This window comes from Acomys russatus, chromosome 2 (genome assembly GCF_903995435.1).
Source record: "Acomys russatus chromosome 2, mAcoRus1.1, whole genome shotgun sequence".
Lineage (NCBI taxonomy): Eukaryota > Metazoa > Chordata > Mammalia > Rodentia > Muridae > Acomys > Acomys russatus.
In genome coordinates this window covers 68,159,757-68,179,365 of record NC_067138.1, presented here as the reverse complement: position 1 = coordinate 68,179,365, position 19,609 = coordinate 68,159,757, and the positions used below count along the sequence as shown (strand labels likewise).

The following is a 19,609-nucleotide window of genomic DNA, read 5'->3' as shown; positions in this document are numbered from 1 at the left end:
GTCCGTCGGTCTCCTCTAAATGTTATGAATTCTTCTGGTGCGGATGACAGAACTCTATTTTCTCTCTAATGGATTCTTCCTTTTAGTACTAAAAGTGACCTCAGTGAAAGGTTTGGTTACTAATGACTTAAGAATCTTGGCTGAAAGCTGAGTTTAATAATCTGTACTATGATACCTCCACGTAGTTCCCACGGCATGCCCACAAACAGCCGTATCTAACTAGGCTGAAGACAAAGGGGGCAGGGGATATAAGTGTTGGAATCTAGTAACCAAATTCAGATCTCACCTCTTCTGCTAACAGCTGGGTGATGTTGGAAAAGAGACTGGGCCTCTCTGACTTAGCACCCCGCCATCTGTAAGATGGACCAACCACGATGTCTAACAAGGATTCAGCTAGGCAGCTGGCTGTCGCCACTCCCTCACTCGTTGTTAGTGTCACTGTTGCTCGGGTGTTCGTCTGAGATGCCTCTTCAAAACCTGTCGTCTCAGAGACTGGAAGTGAACATCCGAATGCCTCGAGTGCACCTTACCTGACACCACACAGCCTCGTGCTTTGCTCTGCTTTATTGAGATAGCCCTGGGGAGCATATCATTAATCTGTCAATCAGACATGGGCAAATACCTGGCACATAAAAAAAGGATGAGAGCTATTGAGCAAAATGTACCCATGCACTCATCGCATGCCATAGCCCTATGGAGAACACAGCTTTTTAATTCTAACCATGTGGGCAGAAGTTCTTGGAAACACTGGAGCCTAGAGTTACAATCACTGTTTTAGAGTTGACTGACTATAAATGAGCAACTATAAGCTAGGCTTATACAGCTAGGCTAAATGCAGCTCATTGTAGCTTTCTTAAAAATCTGAGTATTAATATCAACAGACTAAAGCTACCAAAGCTATGGAGACCTGATATTGAATTGAGTCAAACTAGAACAAAGCTTATTTTCCATTTTTATTTCAAAAAGTGTAAAATAGTCAGGGGTTGGGATCAGGCTTAGTTGAGAAAGTGAAGACCTAAGCCTGATCCCCAGCACCGATGTAGGAACCATGGTGTGGGTGTGGCAGCATGGCCTGCTCTTGACTCTACTACTGGGGAGGTGGAGACAGGTAGCCCCCTGGGCTTCATAGGCCAGCCAGCTGGCCTAAGCAGCAATCTTCAGGTCCCCGCAAAAACTTCGTCTCAAAAACTAAGGTAGATGGCTTCTGATAAGTGGTCATGACCTCTGACCTCTCCAAGTGTGTACACACACACAACTGCATGTGCATGCACGCACACACACACACACACTCACACACAAGTGTAACAATCATCAGAGTTCTTTAAATAGTAAAAGTCTTAAATCCATTTTCTTTCTGACCAAGCATTAAAATCATTTGATCAATAAGCTCAATATTCAGTTGTCAAATATTATTTTTTAAAACAGAATAAAAGCAAAGTTAGTATTGGAAATGTAAAAAAATGAAAACTCAATGACTTTTCTCAAAACTACACTGAGTTGTTGTTTCTTTCTCCTCGTTACCATAGCTATACCCTTGCCGGCCCTGACACTATCATATGCCTAGCCAGCGGGAAGTGGAATTCCAGTAACCAGCAGTGCCTGGCCGTCTCCTGCGATGAGCCCCCCAATGTGGACCACGCCTCTCCAGAGACTGCTCACCGGCTCTTTGGAGACACCGCGTTCTACTACTGTGCAGATGGTTACAGCCTGGCTGACAACTCCCAGCTCATCTGCAATGCCCAAGGGAAATGGGTTCCCCCAGAGGGCCGGGCTATGCCGCGCTGCATAGCTCACTTCTGTGAAAAACCCCCATCTGTTTCCTACAGCATCTTGGAATCTGTGAGCAAAGCAAAATTTGCAGCTGGCTCAATAGTGAGCTTCAAGTGCATGGAGGGGTTTGTGCTGAACACCTCAGCAAAGCTTGAATGCCAGCGAGGTGGACAGTGGAGCCCTTCTCCCATGTCGATCCAGTGCATCCCAGTGCGGTGTGGAGACCCTCCGAGCATCATGAATGGCTATGCAAGTGGAACCAACTACAGTTTTGGGGCTGTGGTAGCGTACAGCTGCCACAAGGGATTCTATATCAAAGGGGAGAAGAAGAGCACTTGTAAGGCCACAGGACAGTGGAGCAGACCCATGCCCACCTGCCACCCTGTATCCTGTAGTGACCCACCTAAGGTCGAGAATGGCTTTCTGGAGGTAAGAGACTAGCAAATGACCCATAATTTTCATCTCATAGGACTGCCTCTATAGTAGAGGCAGTGAACAGATTGGTTCAAATCTACACACAGTGTGTACTGAATAAAAAGGAACCAAGATAATTAAGAGAGTTTACATTATATATTTTTTTAAATTCTTATTTTATGTGTACAGGGTTTTCCTGCCTGTATGGTTGTGCACCATGTATGTGCCTGGTTTCTGTTGAAGCCAAAAGAGGCATCAGATCCCATAGGACTAGAGTTATAGAGAGTTGTGAGCCACCATGTGGATGCTGAGAATTCAACACTAGTCTTCTGGAAGAGCAGCCAGTGCTCTTAACCATGGGACCATCTCTCCAGCTCCCTCAATATACATCTTTCTGCATTGTAGTAACCTATAGACATTCCAAGGACTTTGTAGCCATATCTTAGACTTAAATATGAAGTTAGAGCAGGCCAGTTTTAATGAAATTCCATTTTGCTTTTATATAATTCATCAGCTAAGTGAAACTCACAGATATTTATTATCACTCTGATTTCTAAATGAAATGTACAGTTTTTTTGCATTGCTCTTCAGCTATCTTTAGGTAATTTCACTACAATGAGCAAACTGTTAGGTGTGATACCAACATGATCTGCTTTCACACTCAAGTGTCTTTTTGGTGTGTCAGGAAGACAAGAATGAGGGCCATAGCAACATCTCAAGAGGTAAAATGCTTTCTGTGCCAGAGTGAGGTGTGAGCTTGGTTCCCAGACTCCAGGGTAAGATTGCCCATGTGTGGTGCTGCAAACCTGTAACCCCAGTGCTGGCCAGGCAGAGATAGGTGTATCTCCAGAGCTCACTGGCTTGCCAGCCTGGCCTGCCTGCCAAGCAATAGTTAAAGGCTGTCTCAAAAAATTAGATACATAAAAACAAGGTCGATGGTGGCTGAGAAATGAGACCTGATGTTGGCTTCTGGACTCCAGACACATGTACCCACATATACCAAAAGAGAGCAACATGAGGAGGAGGAAGAGAGGAGGAGGAGGAAAAGAAGAGTAGTATAGTCCTCTAAGTCAAAGGCTGTAGTGCCATTTAAAATAGAGAATACTTTTACTGAAACAGCTTTAAAGCATCTATGTATACTTTGTTCTTTTTTTTTAACTTACTAAGTTGTCTGCGCATACTATTGGTCTTACTCTTCAACTCATTAATCTGTGTAGACCGTGATCTTTTATCTTTTTTGAGTTCCATAAGAATTTCTACAGAGGAAATTACCTCATTAGATCTTCCACGTTTCATTTCTGCATTTTCACTTCCTGGCCCGTTGCAAACAACATAAAGCTTTATGCATGGAAATGCTAACTGGTTAATTATAAATGTGGGTCTTTGAGTTCTAGTCTGTATGGCTAGCAATGTATGCCATCTGTTGTCTTGCCTGTTGTAAGCTGTACTGACTTTTTTCTCCATGTTGTTCAGCATGCCACTGGCAGGACCTTTGAGAGTGAAGCCAGGTTCCAGTGCAACCCAGGCTATAAGGCAGCTGGAAGTCCTCTGTTTGTCTGCCAAGCCAATCGACACTGGCACAGTGAGGCCCCTCTGTCCTGCACCCCTCTGAACTGTGGGAAACCCCCGCCCATTCAGAATGGCTTCTTAAAAGGAGAAAACTTTGAAGTGGGATCCAAGGTTCAGTTTTTCTGCAATGATGGATATGAGCTTGTTGGTGATAATTCTTGGACTTGCCAGAAATCTGGCAAATGGAGTAAGAAACCAAGCCCAAAGTGTGTCCCCACCAAGTGTCCAGAGCCTCCCCTCATAGAGAACCAGCTTGTATTAAAGGAATTAACTTCTGAGGTAGGCGTAATAACCATTTCCTGTAAGGAGGGGCATGTCTTGCAAGGTCCCTCTGTCCTGAAGTGCTTGCCATCCGGGCAATGGAATGGTTCCTTTCCCATTTGTGAGATGGTCCTTTGTCACTCACCTCCCTTTATTTCCTTTGGCTTCCCTGTATCTTCAGACACTTTGCATTTTGGAAGTACTGTCAAATATGTGTGTGTCGATGGGTTTTTCTTAAGAGGCAATCCAACCGTCCTCTGCCAGACCAACGGCACCTGGAGTTCCCCATTGCCCGAATGTGTTCCAGTAGAATGCCCGCAACCTGAGGAGATCCTCAACGGCATCATCCATGTGCAAGGGCTTGCCTACCTCAGCACCACGCTCTACACCTGCAAGCCAGGCTTCGAGTTAGTGGGCAATTCTACCACCCTCTGTGGGGAAAATGGCCAGTGGCTTGGAGGAAAACCAGTGTGTAAACCCATTGAATGCTCAGAACCCAAAGAGATTTTAAATGGCCAGTTCTCTTACTTGAGCTTTCAGTATGGACAAACCATCACATACTTTTGTGACCGAGGCTTCCGGCTGGAAGGTCCCAAAGTCCTGACCTGCTTAGAGACAGGTGACTGGGATATGGATGCCCCCTCTTGCAATGCCATCCACTGTAGTGACCCACAGCCCATCGAAAATGGTTTTGTAGAAGGTGCAGATTATAGATATGGTGCCATGATTATCTATAGCTGCCTCCCTGGGTTTCAGGTGGTTGGTCATGCCATGCAGACCTGTGAAGAGTCAGGGTGGTCGAGCTCCAGCCCGACATGCGTACCCATAGACTGCGGTCTCCCTCCTCACATAGACTTTGGGGACTGTACGAAAGTCAAAGATAGCCAGGGATATTTTGATCAAGACGATGACATGATGGAAGTCCCATATCTGACTCTTCACCCTCAACACTTAGAAGCAACAGCTAAAACTTTGGAAAACACAAAGGAAACACCTGTTGCACATGCATCCCACTTTCTGTATGGCACGATGGTTTACTACAGCTGTGACCCTGGCTATGAACTGCTAGGAAACCCTGTGCTGATCTGCCAGGAAGATGGAACGTGGAACGGGAGTGCGCCCTCTTGCATTTCAATTGAATGTGATTTGCCCGTTGCTCCTGAAAATGGCTTCTTACATTTCACACAGACTACCATGGGCAGTGCTGCACAGTACAGCTGCAAGCCAGGGTACATTCTGGAAGGCTCCCACTTAAGACTTTGTCTACAGAATAAGAAGTGGAGTGGCAGTGCTCCACGCTGTGAAGCCATTTCATGCAGTAAGCCAACCCCACTCAGGAATGGATCCATCAAAGGAAACAACTACTCATTCCTGGGTGTGTTATACTATGAGTGTGACCCTGGCTATGTGCTTAATGGCACCGAGAAGAGAACATGCCAGGAAAATAAAGATTGGGATGGGTATGAGCCCACATGTCTTCGTGTTGATTGCGGCTCACCCCCAGTCCCCACCAACGGCCAGGTGACAGGAGACGAATACACAGCCCAAAAAGAGGTTTCTTACTCTTGCAGCGAAGGGTTCATACTTGAAGGAGCCATGAGCCGTGTCTGTCTTACCAATGGAAGTTGGAGTGGTACCACTCCCAGCTGCATGCCTGTCAGATGTACTGCCCCACCACAGGTGCCAAATGGGGTGATGGATGGCCAAGACTATAGGTTCAAGAAGGAAGTAGCATTCCACTGTCTAGAGGGCTATGTGTTGCATGGGTCTCCGAAACTCACCTGTCAGTCTGATGGGACTTGGGATGCAGAGGTTCCTGTCTGTAAACTAGCTACCTGTGGGCCTCCTCCTGATAATCTTCCCCAGGGCTTCCCTAATGGCTTTTCTTTTCATCGTGGGGGCCACATAGAGTATCAGTGTTTTCCTGGTTATAAGCTCCATGGAAACTCTTCAAGAAGATGCCTCCCCAATGGCTCCTGGACTGGCAGCCCACCTTCCTGCCTACCTTGTAGGTGTTCCACACCTATCATTCAACAGGGAACCATCAATGCAACTGATTTGGGCTGTGGAAAGACAGTCCAGATCGAGTGCTTCAGAGGCTTCAAGCTCCTTGGACTTCCTGAAATCACCTGTGATGCCAATGGCCAGTGGTCTGGCATGCCCCTCTGTGAGCATGCTGACTGTGGTCCTCTCCCAACTGTACCCAATGCAATCATCAGCAAGAGTAGCCCTTTGGAGGACAGCACGGTAACTTATAGCTGCAGACCTGGCTACATCATGCAGGGTAGTTCAGATCTGATTTGTACAGATGAAGGAACATGGAGCCAGCCTTACCCAACATGTGAACCCCTGTCCTGTGGCCCCCCACCATCTGTTGACAATGCAGTGGCAACAGGAGAGGCACATACCTATGAAAGCAAAGTGAAACTCAGGTAAGACTGGGGATGGCTATAGAGTCTGCAAGGAATGTAGGCCAAAAGATTATTAAATGAAGTGAAAGGTCAAAGTGTAGCTAATTAGAAAGAGAGCCACCATCCCTGGGATGCCCTCCAAACACCAAAGCCCTTAACACTTGACTTTATTTACTTGGGATTATGTAGAAACCCATTTACTATGAAAACAAATCTATGCCCTTTTCAGACTGTGACTTCTAACACAATCCTCATGGTGCTCCTGGCGCTGCAAGGTCCTCTAACGTCAATCCTTCTCTAATCACCGTACAATATGAGTGAAAAGGCTATTCAGCCTGTGCTACCTAAACCAAGCACAGGCTGAGTTTGGGAGTTAAAATTTTTATTGGCATAAATAATCATCATGTCCCAAAGCATCTCAACTGTTCCAAGGGTTCATTTACATTCCTGAGTGAACTGTGGGCATTAGTACCTCACATCTGACTGGGAACTTAGCACCTCTCCTGGGATGACCCATTCTGAACATTTTAGCCCCGCCTTCACTTTGCCCTGACTGTAATAAAAAGTAGAGTCTGTGGAAGGATGGAGTATGAGGAAGCCCAACAGTAGCAAAGGCCTGAGCACAAATCGGAAGCACGAGTGACCAGTCCTCAACTTTGAGGTACATTTTAAAACCTCCGTGTGGATATTGATGCATCAGGGATTGACATTTTGAGAGCCACGATGTCACCTGCTTGACAAGATTCCTCTGAGGCCTTGTCCTTGGTGTGTGATGCTAACACCAAGTAGCAGATCATTTAGTTTCTGGATACTAGGTTGTTCCAGTTGTATGAGACCTTTATCTCCTACCTAACCTGGTAAGATGTGGAACTTAAAAGATGTTCTACAATGGTTATTATGAATTAGTTAGGTAGTTTTATTTAAAAGGCATCATATAGTCATGGTAGGAGCACAGGTTCCAGAATCCTACCTCTAGAGTGCACAGTTTTACCACATCCCACACTACCCATGCAGAGTTACGTAGCTTCAAGGAAGGCACCAACCTCATCCCTGACAAATGGCAATGAAGGCCCTACTGGCACCTGCTAGTGAGGTGGACATGAGAGTTGGGCGAGTTGATGTTTGCCAAGAAAGATCAACAGAAATTAATCATTGTATGGAACCATCTGCTGCATAAATATTGCACATTTTTAAATCATATGGGGGCTTTAGAGCCCATTTGACTTGCGTTTTGCCTGTATAATAGCTGCAAAAATGCTTCCAAGAAGTAGATAAACCATAAACACCAGGTTATATTCCTACAAGTGTCTGGGGCCATTTTGGACTTCTTTGTCATTTCTTGAACTAGTGGCTGTTTTAGAATGAACAAGTACATAAAGGAAACCACAGCAGCATCTAGGACACATTGCATCGCAGCTAACCTTGAACGTGGATCCCTAAGGATCTGTGTGGATGTTGCTGCACTAATTTTTTTTTTTTTTTTTTGTACAATGATGCTATCCTTCTGACTGCTGAGGCAGTTTTGAGGTTTCTCGTGTCTCCTGAGTCTTGTGACAGCTCCGTTGATCTGAGCACAGGTCCATTACAGTGTGGTGCCTTCTACCAGGTGTTTATTTTCTCATTTGTGTTGCAGGTGTCTAGAAGGGTTTGTGATGGATACAGACACAGATACATTCACCTGCCAGGAAGATGGTCGGTGGTTCCCTGAAAGAATCACCTGCAGCCCTAAAAAATGTCCTGTGCCATCAAACACAACACATGTCCGTGTTCATGGAGACGACTTCCGGGTAAATAGACAAGTCTCTGTGTCATGTGTGGAAGGTTTTACCTATGAAGGAGTGGACTCATCAACATGCCAGGTAAGATACTGCATCCAAATAGAATGTATAAATCTAACTAGCATCTGTGACTATGAACTAAACACACATCTTGCTTACCTGGAAAGAACAAACACCTCAAGTTTTCATTTACATCCAAAGATTTGAGAAGTTTCCTGGAAATAGAAGGTGTGCCAAGGGGATGGATGGGTGGCTAAGGGCACCTGCTGCCGCTCCAGAGGAACAGGGTTTGGTTCCCAGCACCCACATGGTAGCTTACAACTGCAACCCCAGGTCAGGGGATCCAATGTTCGTGTGCACAGAGGAAACGTGCAGCCAAAAGTACTCACATGTATAAAATAAAATTATTTAACAAAGAGGAAAAAGGAAATAGAATTTGTGTTTCCCTCTCATGCTCCCAATTTTAGACTAAGAGTCAATGTTAGGGGAAATGTTTAAAAGCCTATAATGAGATAATCATAGCAAATCAACCCAACGTCGTATGCCTGGGTGAGGATCTATGTGGAGAAGTCTGCCATGGCCTGTGATGGACTTCATGGAAGGCCCAAAGGCTGCACAAGCAGACAGGAAACAGGAGTCAAATAATGCCTTCACTATTTATTACATGTTTAATTTTAGAAAATCTCTTAAACCAGGTGTAGTGGTCCATTCTAGAAATGTAGCACTCAAGAGGCAGAGGCAAGAAGACTCCCAGACCTCTGGGTTATGCATCAAGACTGTGGGGAAATGGTGTTGGGGAAGGATGGGGCTCTGTTGATAGATGTTTGCCCAGGATGCCTAAGGCATACCAATCTGGGTATGGTGGCACACACCTGCAATGCTGCACCTACAGGTGGAAATGGGAGGAGGAGCAGGTGTTACATAAGGAGTTTGAGGACAGCCTAGGCTACAAGATCAGGAAGAGGGATCTATACTTCCGGTTTCCTTATTGGAAAACAAGTGTGTGGAATGACCCACGTCTCATATGGCTGTTGTGAAAAAAAAAAAAAATCAGTGATGAGAGGAAGTGCCTACTTCTGCAAGCTTTGATCTTTCAGCAGTCATCAGCTGGTTTGTACACATAGACACTGTTGGGCATACAACTTATAATTAGCTTATCATGAATAGCTTTCTATCTATAGTCTAAGCATTTGCTAACTTTACACCTTGTGAAAAATGTGAGTTACCACACAGATAGCAGGCCTTCCTAGCAGAGGCCCTTCTCCCTGCTTCCACATCAAAGGAAAACTGTAAAATGAGCCCTGAGCCACCCTTCATTTACTGGAGTGAGACTGGGGACTGGAAGAGGAGGTCTGCAGCATGACGCAGGCATCATCTTTTCCCTCAGCATGTGGGTTTGCAGGTCATGTATGGCATTGCTCACATTTAGAGGCTCCTCGACACATCATCCTCTGCCTTGATTCTCATTTCTAAGTTTGTGTTCACTGAGAGAATTAAATTATTTAGCCTGTGCAAATGTTTAGAAGATGTCTAACAGAGAGCAGGGACTCAAGGCTTTTTTTAAATTTTTGTCCTAATTTTCCATTTAGAATCAGTGCATCCACAATGAGTTGGTTACTGCCAAACCTACAGACAGAACCATCGCAGGAAGCAGGGACAATAGCAGCCCAACATACCAGGTTCTCAAAATCTGCCCCCCCCCCGTTTATTCAAAGCCAAAGACTCAAAGGGAAAATTTCCCCAAAGCTTTGAGCTTCCTGAACAAACAGGGTTTCTTCATGACGAGGAGCTCCAATTTGATGCTCTCTACATGAGGTTATGGAGCACTAGATGGACCCACACGTGCCCTGTAGGATCCTGGGACGCGATGGACCCGCACATGCCCTGTAGGATCCTGGGTCGCTGGTGACTGGGGTCTTTTTTCTGAATCAGTAATTTATTTTTGATAGCCTTTATTATTTTCTCTATACAACATATGATTTCTGTCCTTTCTCCACCTGGATTCTGTCTTAATTTTTGCTCTGAAAAATAAACAAACCCCTTTCTAAGTGTCCAAATGCAAAAGTTGCACTGAGCTATGTTCATTGCCTAGAAATATTTTATGATAATATAGCAAAATCATCTTGCTTGTCACAGAATGAGTAGATAAGATATATAGTTGTTTAAAACGAATACTGGCGGAAGCCTGGTCCTCCCAGAAATTATGACACATCACAGAATTACAAAACTTCCATCAGTGCAGTATTGGTGTAAAATTGGGGCAGAAGAGAAAAAAAAACAAAACAGAAGTACACCTTGATGAAGGCATCAAGGTGGTGAATAGCTAATGAATTATTCTGACAGTTAAATATCATCATGGATAAAACTTAAATATTCAAAACCAAATTAGCAGATATTTCAAAAATATACAGTAGAATGGAGTTTTGAAATTTTTTTATCAAAGAAAACAGAAGAGGGAACTGACTGGAAAAGTGAGGAAACCAGCTGGAGACAGGGCAAAGAGAGGGGTACGTTGGGGAGGGCTGTGGGTAGAAACATATGAAAGCAAAGGGCACCAGGTGTGTAAAGGGGCCAGAAGGAAACCTACTATTTTGTATGCCAGTCTAAAAGATTAGTATTTTTGTACTAATATTCAGAAATGTTTGTGCAAAACTTGTGTTTGTTGAAACATCTCTAAGAATACTGAAAAGCTGGGTGCAGCTTGCATCCATTGGGAGACTGATTGTCTGTAATACAGGCATTCTTAGATGTTTGTTTATACAAAATCACTTGCGTTACATGTATGATAAAGGGTTTTGCCTCAAATACTGTTTCAAACTGTTATCAACAGCACCCTTCTAATACCTCCTGACATAGGGCTGTCCACACACACCTAGTAATCAGTTCTGGGTGTCCCCCAACACCCTTTGACTCTGATGCTCTACACCTGAAGGTTGTGTTATGTCCTGCAGGCTGAGGACTAGGTACCTAAGGCCGCCCACTTCAGACACCAGGAAGCGAGGCTGAGCCTCTGGAATCTCTGACTTCCTGACAACTAGTCAGAGTTCCCTCTCCCTCCTCGGGATGCGGTAATTTGCTGAAGTGTCTCACTAAGCTCATTATGAGGAACACGAGTAAACAGCAAATGAAGAGATGCGTAGGTCAAGGACTGGAGAAGGCTGGCAGGTGGCAGCTTCTGTCTCGTCCCCACAGAGTTTAGGTGTGTGGATGAGTGCTATTTACTGTTGCACAAGCCCTCAGGTGCTCAGCTGTCTAGAAGGTCTCTGAACGCTACACTTTGAGGATGGATGGAGACTGCATCACATCGAGTCACATGCAATCAGTAAAAGCCACTGTGTAGCAATGTGATTGGACAGTGGGGTATGTTCTAATGCTGACAGGCTGAGTGAAGAAGCCACACAAAGACTGTCCAGAGTCTCCTTGACTTTTCTATGTAACTCTCCTTCCTGTTGGGCTCAGGCCAGGACCCCTTCTGAAATGGGGAAGCTTGCAATCTACTGCCACACAAGGTGTTCCAAGGAACGTATTTATGAACCACTCCAAGGCAGGCAGGGAAATATCCAGGCATCTATGGCCTGCCTCGGAGAAAAAGTTATGAGCAGAAACAGTGGATGACACCAAAACAGAGACGGGGGAGGAAAGGAGGGAGGGAGGGAGGGAGGAGGGAGGGCGGAATGGAAAGACAGAGAGAGAGAGAGAGAGAGATGGAGACAGAGAGACAGAGAGAGAGATATACAGAGAGACAGTAAATAAATAAATGTGACAAAATATTTAGAGAATTGACATAATACTGCCCAATGCTGCTATTGCTCAGAAATTTGACATTAAGACATGGAATAGTGTGAAACACAGGGTGCCCTGGGATAGAAGTTGGAGTATCTGCATCGACCCTCCGCCCTTCCTCACTCTAGTCCACACTCTTGTTGGCCTGCTGTAGTAGTGAAGAGTTCCTTGAGGGAGGGGTCTGTTTGGAAGAGAGTGCTCATTTTGTGTGTCTCTGAGATGTCCACGAATGTTCAGTGCTGACTGAAAAAAAAAAAATTCTTCTGATGATTAATGTGTTTTTTAAGAACTGCAGATAAAAAAAAAAAATAAGCAACACAATTAGGGGGAAACCCTGGGTCCTTTTGACTCTGACTTTGGGGATGAGAGTGATATATAAACAGCACACTCACATATTAAATCCTAAATATAACTTAGGACCTGTGGTCTGTCCTTTAGCCCGACGGGACATGGGAGCCACCATTTTCTGATGAATCCTGCATCCCGGTCTCTTGTGGGCAGCCTGAAAGTCCAGAGCATGGGCTCGTGGTCGGCAGTAAATACAGCTTTGGAAGCACCGTTGTTTATCAGTGTGACCCTGGCTACGAATTAGAGGTATGCTAACAAACTATTTAACAGAAGGTAATATGCTATTTTGATATGCCTGGGATTCTTATTAATATTAGAATAAATTAAATTTGCCAACACTGCTCCTAAAACTAGCCTATTATATTTTGTTATTTTATTCTCTTAACACTTTCTGGAAAAACAGTTCAGATGACTCAGGATTTTTAAACACATACAAAAAAATGCCATCCTGGTGTGGTGACCGTTACCTGTGATCTCAGTTACTCAGAAGACAGAGACAGGAAGGCAACAAGTTCAAGGCCTGCCTGGATAACTGTCAAGGCTCTGTCATAAAACAGAAATAAAAGAAAGGGTCAGAGTGTACACCCCAGGGGAATACTGAAGGCCTGGACTCAATCTCCAGCTCAAGAAGCAAATCAGGGCTAGAGAGATGGCTCAGCAGTTAAGAGCTCTTGCTGCTCTTGAAGAGAAACTAAGTTAAGTTCCCAACACCCATATTAGGTAGCCCCCAGCTTGCCCTACTCTGCATCACTATGGTACAGCCACAAGCGGAAGGCACCAGAGTAAAGCCAAGACTTCACTAAAAGTGACTGGCAGGCACTGGCAAGCTCTTACTTGAGATGCCAGGTGCCCCTGTGTCCTAGTCAGGGTCTTATTGCTTTGAAGAGACACCGTGACCACAGCAACTCACATCCTCCTCCCCATTTCTTCTCCCCTTCTTCTCACAGAAGGGTACCATCCCCACTGTGTCACAGCTCTTATAAAGGACAACGCTTCATTGGGGCTGCCTTAAACTTTCAGAGGTTTAGTCTATTATCATCATGGTGGGAAGCATAGCAGCGCACAGGCAGACAAGGTGCTGGAGAAAAAGCTGAGAGCTCTACACCTTGATCCGTAGGCAGCACGAGCGAAGACCTAGACACCCTGCCACACGAGCTTCTGAGACCTCAAAGCCACGCCCAGTGACCCACTTCCTCCACCAGAGCCACACCTCCTAATAATACCACCCCCATATACACGAGTCTATGAAGCCCAAACCTATTCAAATCTCCACACCATGAGATATGTCTAGCCTGAAATGCCTCAGAACTATCCTAAGAAAACCCCAACCTCATCCTTAAGATGACTCCTAATTGCAGTGCTATAGCCCCGCCGGCAGCACCTAAGTCTCCCCATGGACTCCAATGGGAGCGCTGCAGTTGCTTTCCTGAAAGTGTTATCTCACCATCAAACTCTGTCTAAGAGGGATGCCGTGAATCACAGGAGATTGTCGTCTCGCCTTTTAGGAATCTCTGCGTGCTTACTTACAGGGGTGTGTAAGAATGGGCCTGCCTTAGGTGTTCATTACCAGGCAGCTGTTAAGTGTGCATGGTGCAGCCCATTTGTGTGTGTGTGTGCGTGTGTGTGTGTGTGTGTGTGTGTGTGTGTGTGTGTGTGCCTGTTTGTCTGTCTGTGAAATGAAAGAATTGTCATAAGAGGGGGCCATAAGAACTGGAACTTGGTTTCTGTGGTTCTTATTTTACTTCTCAAAGGTTAAAAAATAAGTAAAAATAAACACAAAAAGAGAATGGCAACCTAATGATGGATTGTGAGTGGAGAATTCTTCTGGTTTTGAAACTGGGGTGATTCCTTACATGAGACTGCTGATTTTGAAATTTCTTAAGAAAACATACATACCTTTTTGGAAACAAAATATACCAAAAACTCATGAAATTTGGTAATGAAGTTGGTAATTTAACTTAAAATGTTGGGGTAACAGCCTGGTATTAACTACAAAGATGGAGAGGTCTGCGAATATAACTGTTCTCATTCCAATCAACGTTAAAAATCCCCCGAGAGTCTTCAAAAGACTTAGGCCTAGCTGCTTGTAGCAATAGTGAATACCGTTCTATAGTGAGGGATGCAAGACTGCCTGGAAATCCTCTTCACCTGAGATAGTGGGAACCTAGAGGGGGCTGGCGAGCTGGCTCAGCAGGTAAAAGCACCTGCTGATCCTTCAGAGGGCCTTGGTTCTATTCCCAGCACCCCATGGTGGCTCAAAACCCTCTGTAGCTCCAGTCCCAGGGACTCTAATGTCCCTTCCTGGTTTCTGTGGGTGCTGCACACATGTGGTGCTCAGACATATATGCAGGCATAAAGTAAAAACATGTAAATCTTTAAAGAAAACATGGAACCAACTAGAGGAAGTCTTTAAAAGCCATTTGAGCAGCAGTACAGGTGGTCGTGCCAACGAAGTGACATGTGTCAAACAGCATGGACAGATAGGAGATCATACTGGTACTGAAAAGCAGTGACCCAGAGCTGTTAGCAGATGCTCCTAAGCAGACTCATGTTGAGAACATATACCTGAAGATGATGGTTGATGCTTAGTGCAGACTGCATGTGTAAATAACTACATGCTAAGTGAAAGGACACTCACCTTCATAAAAACACCCCAGGTAATGAATGAGAGACAATTGCTAGAACTTGCAATCCCTATAAACTTCTGGATCTAGGCTTTGATCAGCTGTGTCTGTTAATGTCACCCCCCCCCCAAATAGAGATATCAGATACATCATGTCTCAGGATGGGAACAGCTCATATGTGAAAATGACTCGTTCCCTTCCAGGAAAAATAAAAATGAACTCGATTTTATCAAGCTTCTAATTCTGTCTTTTTTTTAATAATTTATTTTTATTTTATGTGCATTGGTGTTTTGCCTTCATGTATGTCTGTGTGAGGATGTCAGATCTTGGAGTTAAAGACAGTTGTGAGCTGCCATGTGAGTGCTGGGAATTGAACCCGGGTCCTTTGGAAGAGCAGTCACTGCTCTTAACCGCTGAGCCATCTCTCCAGCCCCAAGCTTCTAATTCTGATAAACAGTATCAGTGGCATTATGTAAAACAACCAACAAAAATATTTTTTTTCTGGCATATCAGCAGAACAAATGACAAAGTATCTAGAATCTGAAAGAAATAATTTGACAGGGAGGAGGAGAGTAAATGGAGAAGGAACCTAGAGATTTGGTTTAGTAATTGTTTAATTGTTTAAACACATAACAAATTATTATTTACTGCAGTCATGATATTCTGTAGGGCCATCCTGCTTAGGTTTTTGTTGTTTTGCTGCTGCTGCTGCTGCTGCTGCTGCAGCTGCTGCTGCTGCTGTTGGCAACTTGATGCAAGATAGGGTCATGTGAAAAGAGGGAGCTCCAATTGGGAAAATGCTTCCATTCGCTTAGCCTATAGATGTGCCTGGCAAGTTCTTGACTGTGATTGATGTGTACAGATGATACCCAGCCCCCTGTGGGTGGTGCCACCCCTGGGCAGGTGTCTTGGGTTGTCTAAGAAAGCAAGCCAGACAAGCCATGGGAGCAAGCCAGACAAGCCATGGGAGCAAGCCAGGAAGAGGCATTCTTTCACAGTCTCTGTATCACTCACTGCTTTTGTAATGACCAACTTGTGAACCCCTAAAGACCACCAGGAAGTGCACCCTCTCACGGAAGAGGCAGGTGGCTGCCAGGTAAAACTGGCCAGGTGGGGTGGGAACAGGAACGCGCCCTCTCAAGGAGCTGGGTTACTGAGAAAAAAGCCAAGAGCTGGTTGCCAAGAGAACTGGCTAGCCAGCATGGAAACTCACCCTCTCACAAGCCAGGTTAGCAACCTCCAGATGGAGATTCTCCTCTCCCCCATGGGGAATTTTAAGGTCTTCTGAGCCCTCCGGCCCCCCTCACCCCCGACAGCCATGACCCTCTAGCACATCCACTTGGCCACCTCTGGCTGTTCGGATACTGAGTCACGTGGGGACACCTGAGAAGGAAAGTAACATGTAACAGGAAAGGGGGAAGGCAAACAGAACAAAACAATGACAGCACGGGAGCGCTCAGATACTTACGGGAGGCCTTGGACCCTCCGGACCTGGGGGTCCTGGAGGTCTGGGGATTCCCGGCCAATGCACCAAATGTAATGCCCAAGTTGCGAAACCCCCAAAGGCCATCAGGAACCAGTCAGATGCAAATCACACAGGGTCTCACTTATTAGTCAAGCTCAGAGGCTGGACCGTCAGTCCCCTCGTGAGGAAGGAAGATGGCAGCCCCTAGTGATAGGAGAACAGGGTTTTTGAAGGAAAAAAAAAAAATGTAGGGGGTATTTCTAAGCCGGTTTCAAGCCTTGCTATTACACAATAGGTTAGAGGGGTACAGGAAAGTTGTCCTTAAAGCTGATTGTCTAGGGGACCAGGGCTAAGAGAGGGACCAGGGCCAGACGCAGGCGGCAACTTTTCATTTGTTCTGGTCACTGTGACCTGTAGCTCTGATTGGTTGGCCCCAGGTGCAAGCTCCTAGGAGTGGTTACTAGCTGTACATTTGTGGCTCTCCCTGGAAACTTGAGGAGGGGGGGGGAGAGGTCAAGTTCTCAGGCCCTGAACACAAAATGGCATTAGTTTGGTCTCTACACTTTCAGGATCCTGCCTTGAATTCCTTCCCTGACTTCTCATTATGATGAATTGTAAGCTGTATCATAAAATAACCTTTAACCCGCAAGTTACTTTTGGTCATGGTATTTACCAGCACGCTAGAAATTTTGCATTCTGAACAAGCATTCTGGGCATCAAAGGTTGGTGGGTGGAAAAGTAATTCTAGATCAAATCTTAGTCCCAGCAGACTTCTGTTACAGGCCATGTGCTCTACTGAGGGAAATGATACTGGGAAAAATGGCCTGCTCGCCCTCAGCCTATTGGCACATACAGGACAGTGAGCTTCCTTGCTTATATGGTTGTGGTAGCCGCAGGCAAATGACAGGGGCAAGCACCATCCTCTACATATCACCGCAAGTCTGTGCAGGACAATTATCATCATCCCAGGATCTGAACTGTTACCAAAACCAAGTCAAGACATCCGATAGCATTTATGTCACAGTCTTCTACTGTGTAAATATATCCCCATTGGTACGTGAGGCAAATTACTTTTTATGAACTATTTGAATATTTTTTTTAAATACCATGCCTGAAAAAATGTAGGAAAAATATTCTAAAGTCAACTAAAGGATAAATCAAACTAAACAGCTAGAGACTGGGTTAGCTGTTTTAAGAAATCACTGCCAGAAATAATAAAATAGCTGTTCAGCCTCTAAAGCATCATACAAGAATCCGTGCAAGTTGGTTGGAAACTTAGAGAAGGCAGGGGAAATGTGTGCTAACACAACTACAACTCAGACATGTTAAAAAGCAAGGCAAGAAAAGGAAAGAAATACATGATAAACATTGTGAGTTACTAAAGAAGTGGGTGGATGCTATTTGCTTTTAAAAATTAATAACTACTGATAATTTATTTGAATTTGTATAAGAATAAAAATTGACATGGTCAAACAGAATATTTACCACTGAGATCATTGAGGAAGAGAACAAAGACAAGGATCACTAGGAAACTCAAACCTGTTGACTCGGCCACTTGACTGAGAGCACCTGCTTAGTGAGCTAAGGAGATGGGTACTTGTCTATTTCTTTTAAACCATTAAAAAGTAACATGTAGGTTAGAAAAAGTCTTTCTCTGCCTACAGAAAAAAGCACAAGGATTAAACTGTCTGTGGATGAAGAACTGTGGGGGCTTTATTTTTTATATATTTTAAATTTTTTCTACAATGAACAAATGTTGCTATTTTATTTTTTATTATTTTGAACATATACATTTTATATTATTACATGTGAATAAAATAAACTATGTACAGCATGAAGAACCATGAGACAACCAGGAATTATATAAATATTACATTCTATTTGTATTTGGCAAACTTGAAGTAAACCTCTTTTCTATTTTGTTGGGTCTAAATTTCTGAATGAAAATAAGTATCAATCATATCTATCTCTATTACCTTAAAACATCTATCTTGATCTAAAAACATCTTAAGCCTTAACCAACGAAACTTAATTGTAAGACTAAACTCTCTTGTCTTCAGTGCCGTGAGAGAGTTGAGAAGGAATAAAACTTAAATACCTGAGTGAATCAGAAGTGCAAGTTAGCAGCTTCCAAAATGGAAAAAATGACAGAGACAGTTTGCTGCCTGAACAGACACCCAACACTCTGTAATGTTGGAGCATCATCTTCAGCTTTTTGGTCCAATATATCTGGCAGACATATTTGCAAGGCAGGAACTATTGAGGACTTGCTTACCCTGTCTTGGCACAGTTTAGCCGTCAACTCTGCCTGCATATAAGCTTGTTTATTCTTAGGCCGAATTCTGTCTGTGGCAGAAAGGAGGACATTTTGCACAGTGGCTAGTTTACCACAATTGAAGCCAACTCCATAAGGAGGTTCTTTGATGCTCATCATCTTCTTTGAGGTAGGCTGGGTGTTGCCAAGAGTTAACTTGTCTTGTTTGTCAAAGAATCTTTAGAACAATAAAAACATCTTTAAATGCCATATTCTGTAGGTCTCTGAGGCTTTTGAAGACCTTATTTAACTATTTTACTGTACATATCTATTGATTCATATCTATTAGACCTAGGCTATATATTCTTGTGATAAAATTAGACTAGTTTTTGAAATGACCATGATTTGCATCAATATATAAATCCTATACAAATGAATTAAGAATAACCTTATTTGTGAGTAACAATTAAGGCCTTGAGTTGAGGAGTAGCTTAAATAATCTACCTTTTGTTCTATCCTCCCTCTATATTTGTATATCCCTCTTTCTTATTTTTCAGCTCCTATCTCCTTACCTACAAAAGATAAAGGGAAAGAGAGATGCTCCTGAGTCCAACCTAGTTTTCTCTGTGAATTGTTACTATTTTATTAAGAAGATAATAAAAATGTGTTTCTAAAAACACTGAAACTTATGGAACCACTTTTTGTTGTTGTTGTTGTTGTTATTGTTTTGTTTTGTTTTGTTTTCCTTTGGATAGTCAGGATAGGACTGTCCCATTAAAGTTAATAAGATTTTGTTTTGTTTTGAGATAGGGTTTCTCTGTGTAGCCTTGGCTGTCCTGGACTCCCTTTGTAGACCAAGCTGGCCTTGAACTCACAGTGATCCACCTGCCTCTGTCTCCCTTAAGTGCTGGGATTAAAGGCTTGCACCACCA

General features: G+C 44.0%; 1 protein-coding gene across 1 annotated transcript in view; it reads left to right on the top strand.

The window, feature by feature from the left end:
- Svep1 (sushi, von Willebrand factor type A, EGF and pentraxin domain containing 1) overlaps positions 1–19,609 on the top strand; it is a 183,308-nt gene that overhangs the window by 148,247 nt on the left and 15,452 nt on the right. The window contains exons 37-40 of the mRNA XM_051162513.1: positions 1,527–2,199; positions 3,658–6,446; positions 8,059–8,284; positions 12,425–12,580. Coding sequence (XP_051018470.1) covers positions 1,527–2,199; positions 3,658–6,446; positions 8,059–8,284; positions 12,425–12,580 — 3,844 coding nt within the window. The remainder of the gene's footprint in view (positions 1–1,526; positions 2,200–3,657; positions 6,447–8,058; positions 8,285–12,424; positions 12,581–19,609) is intronic.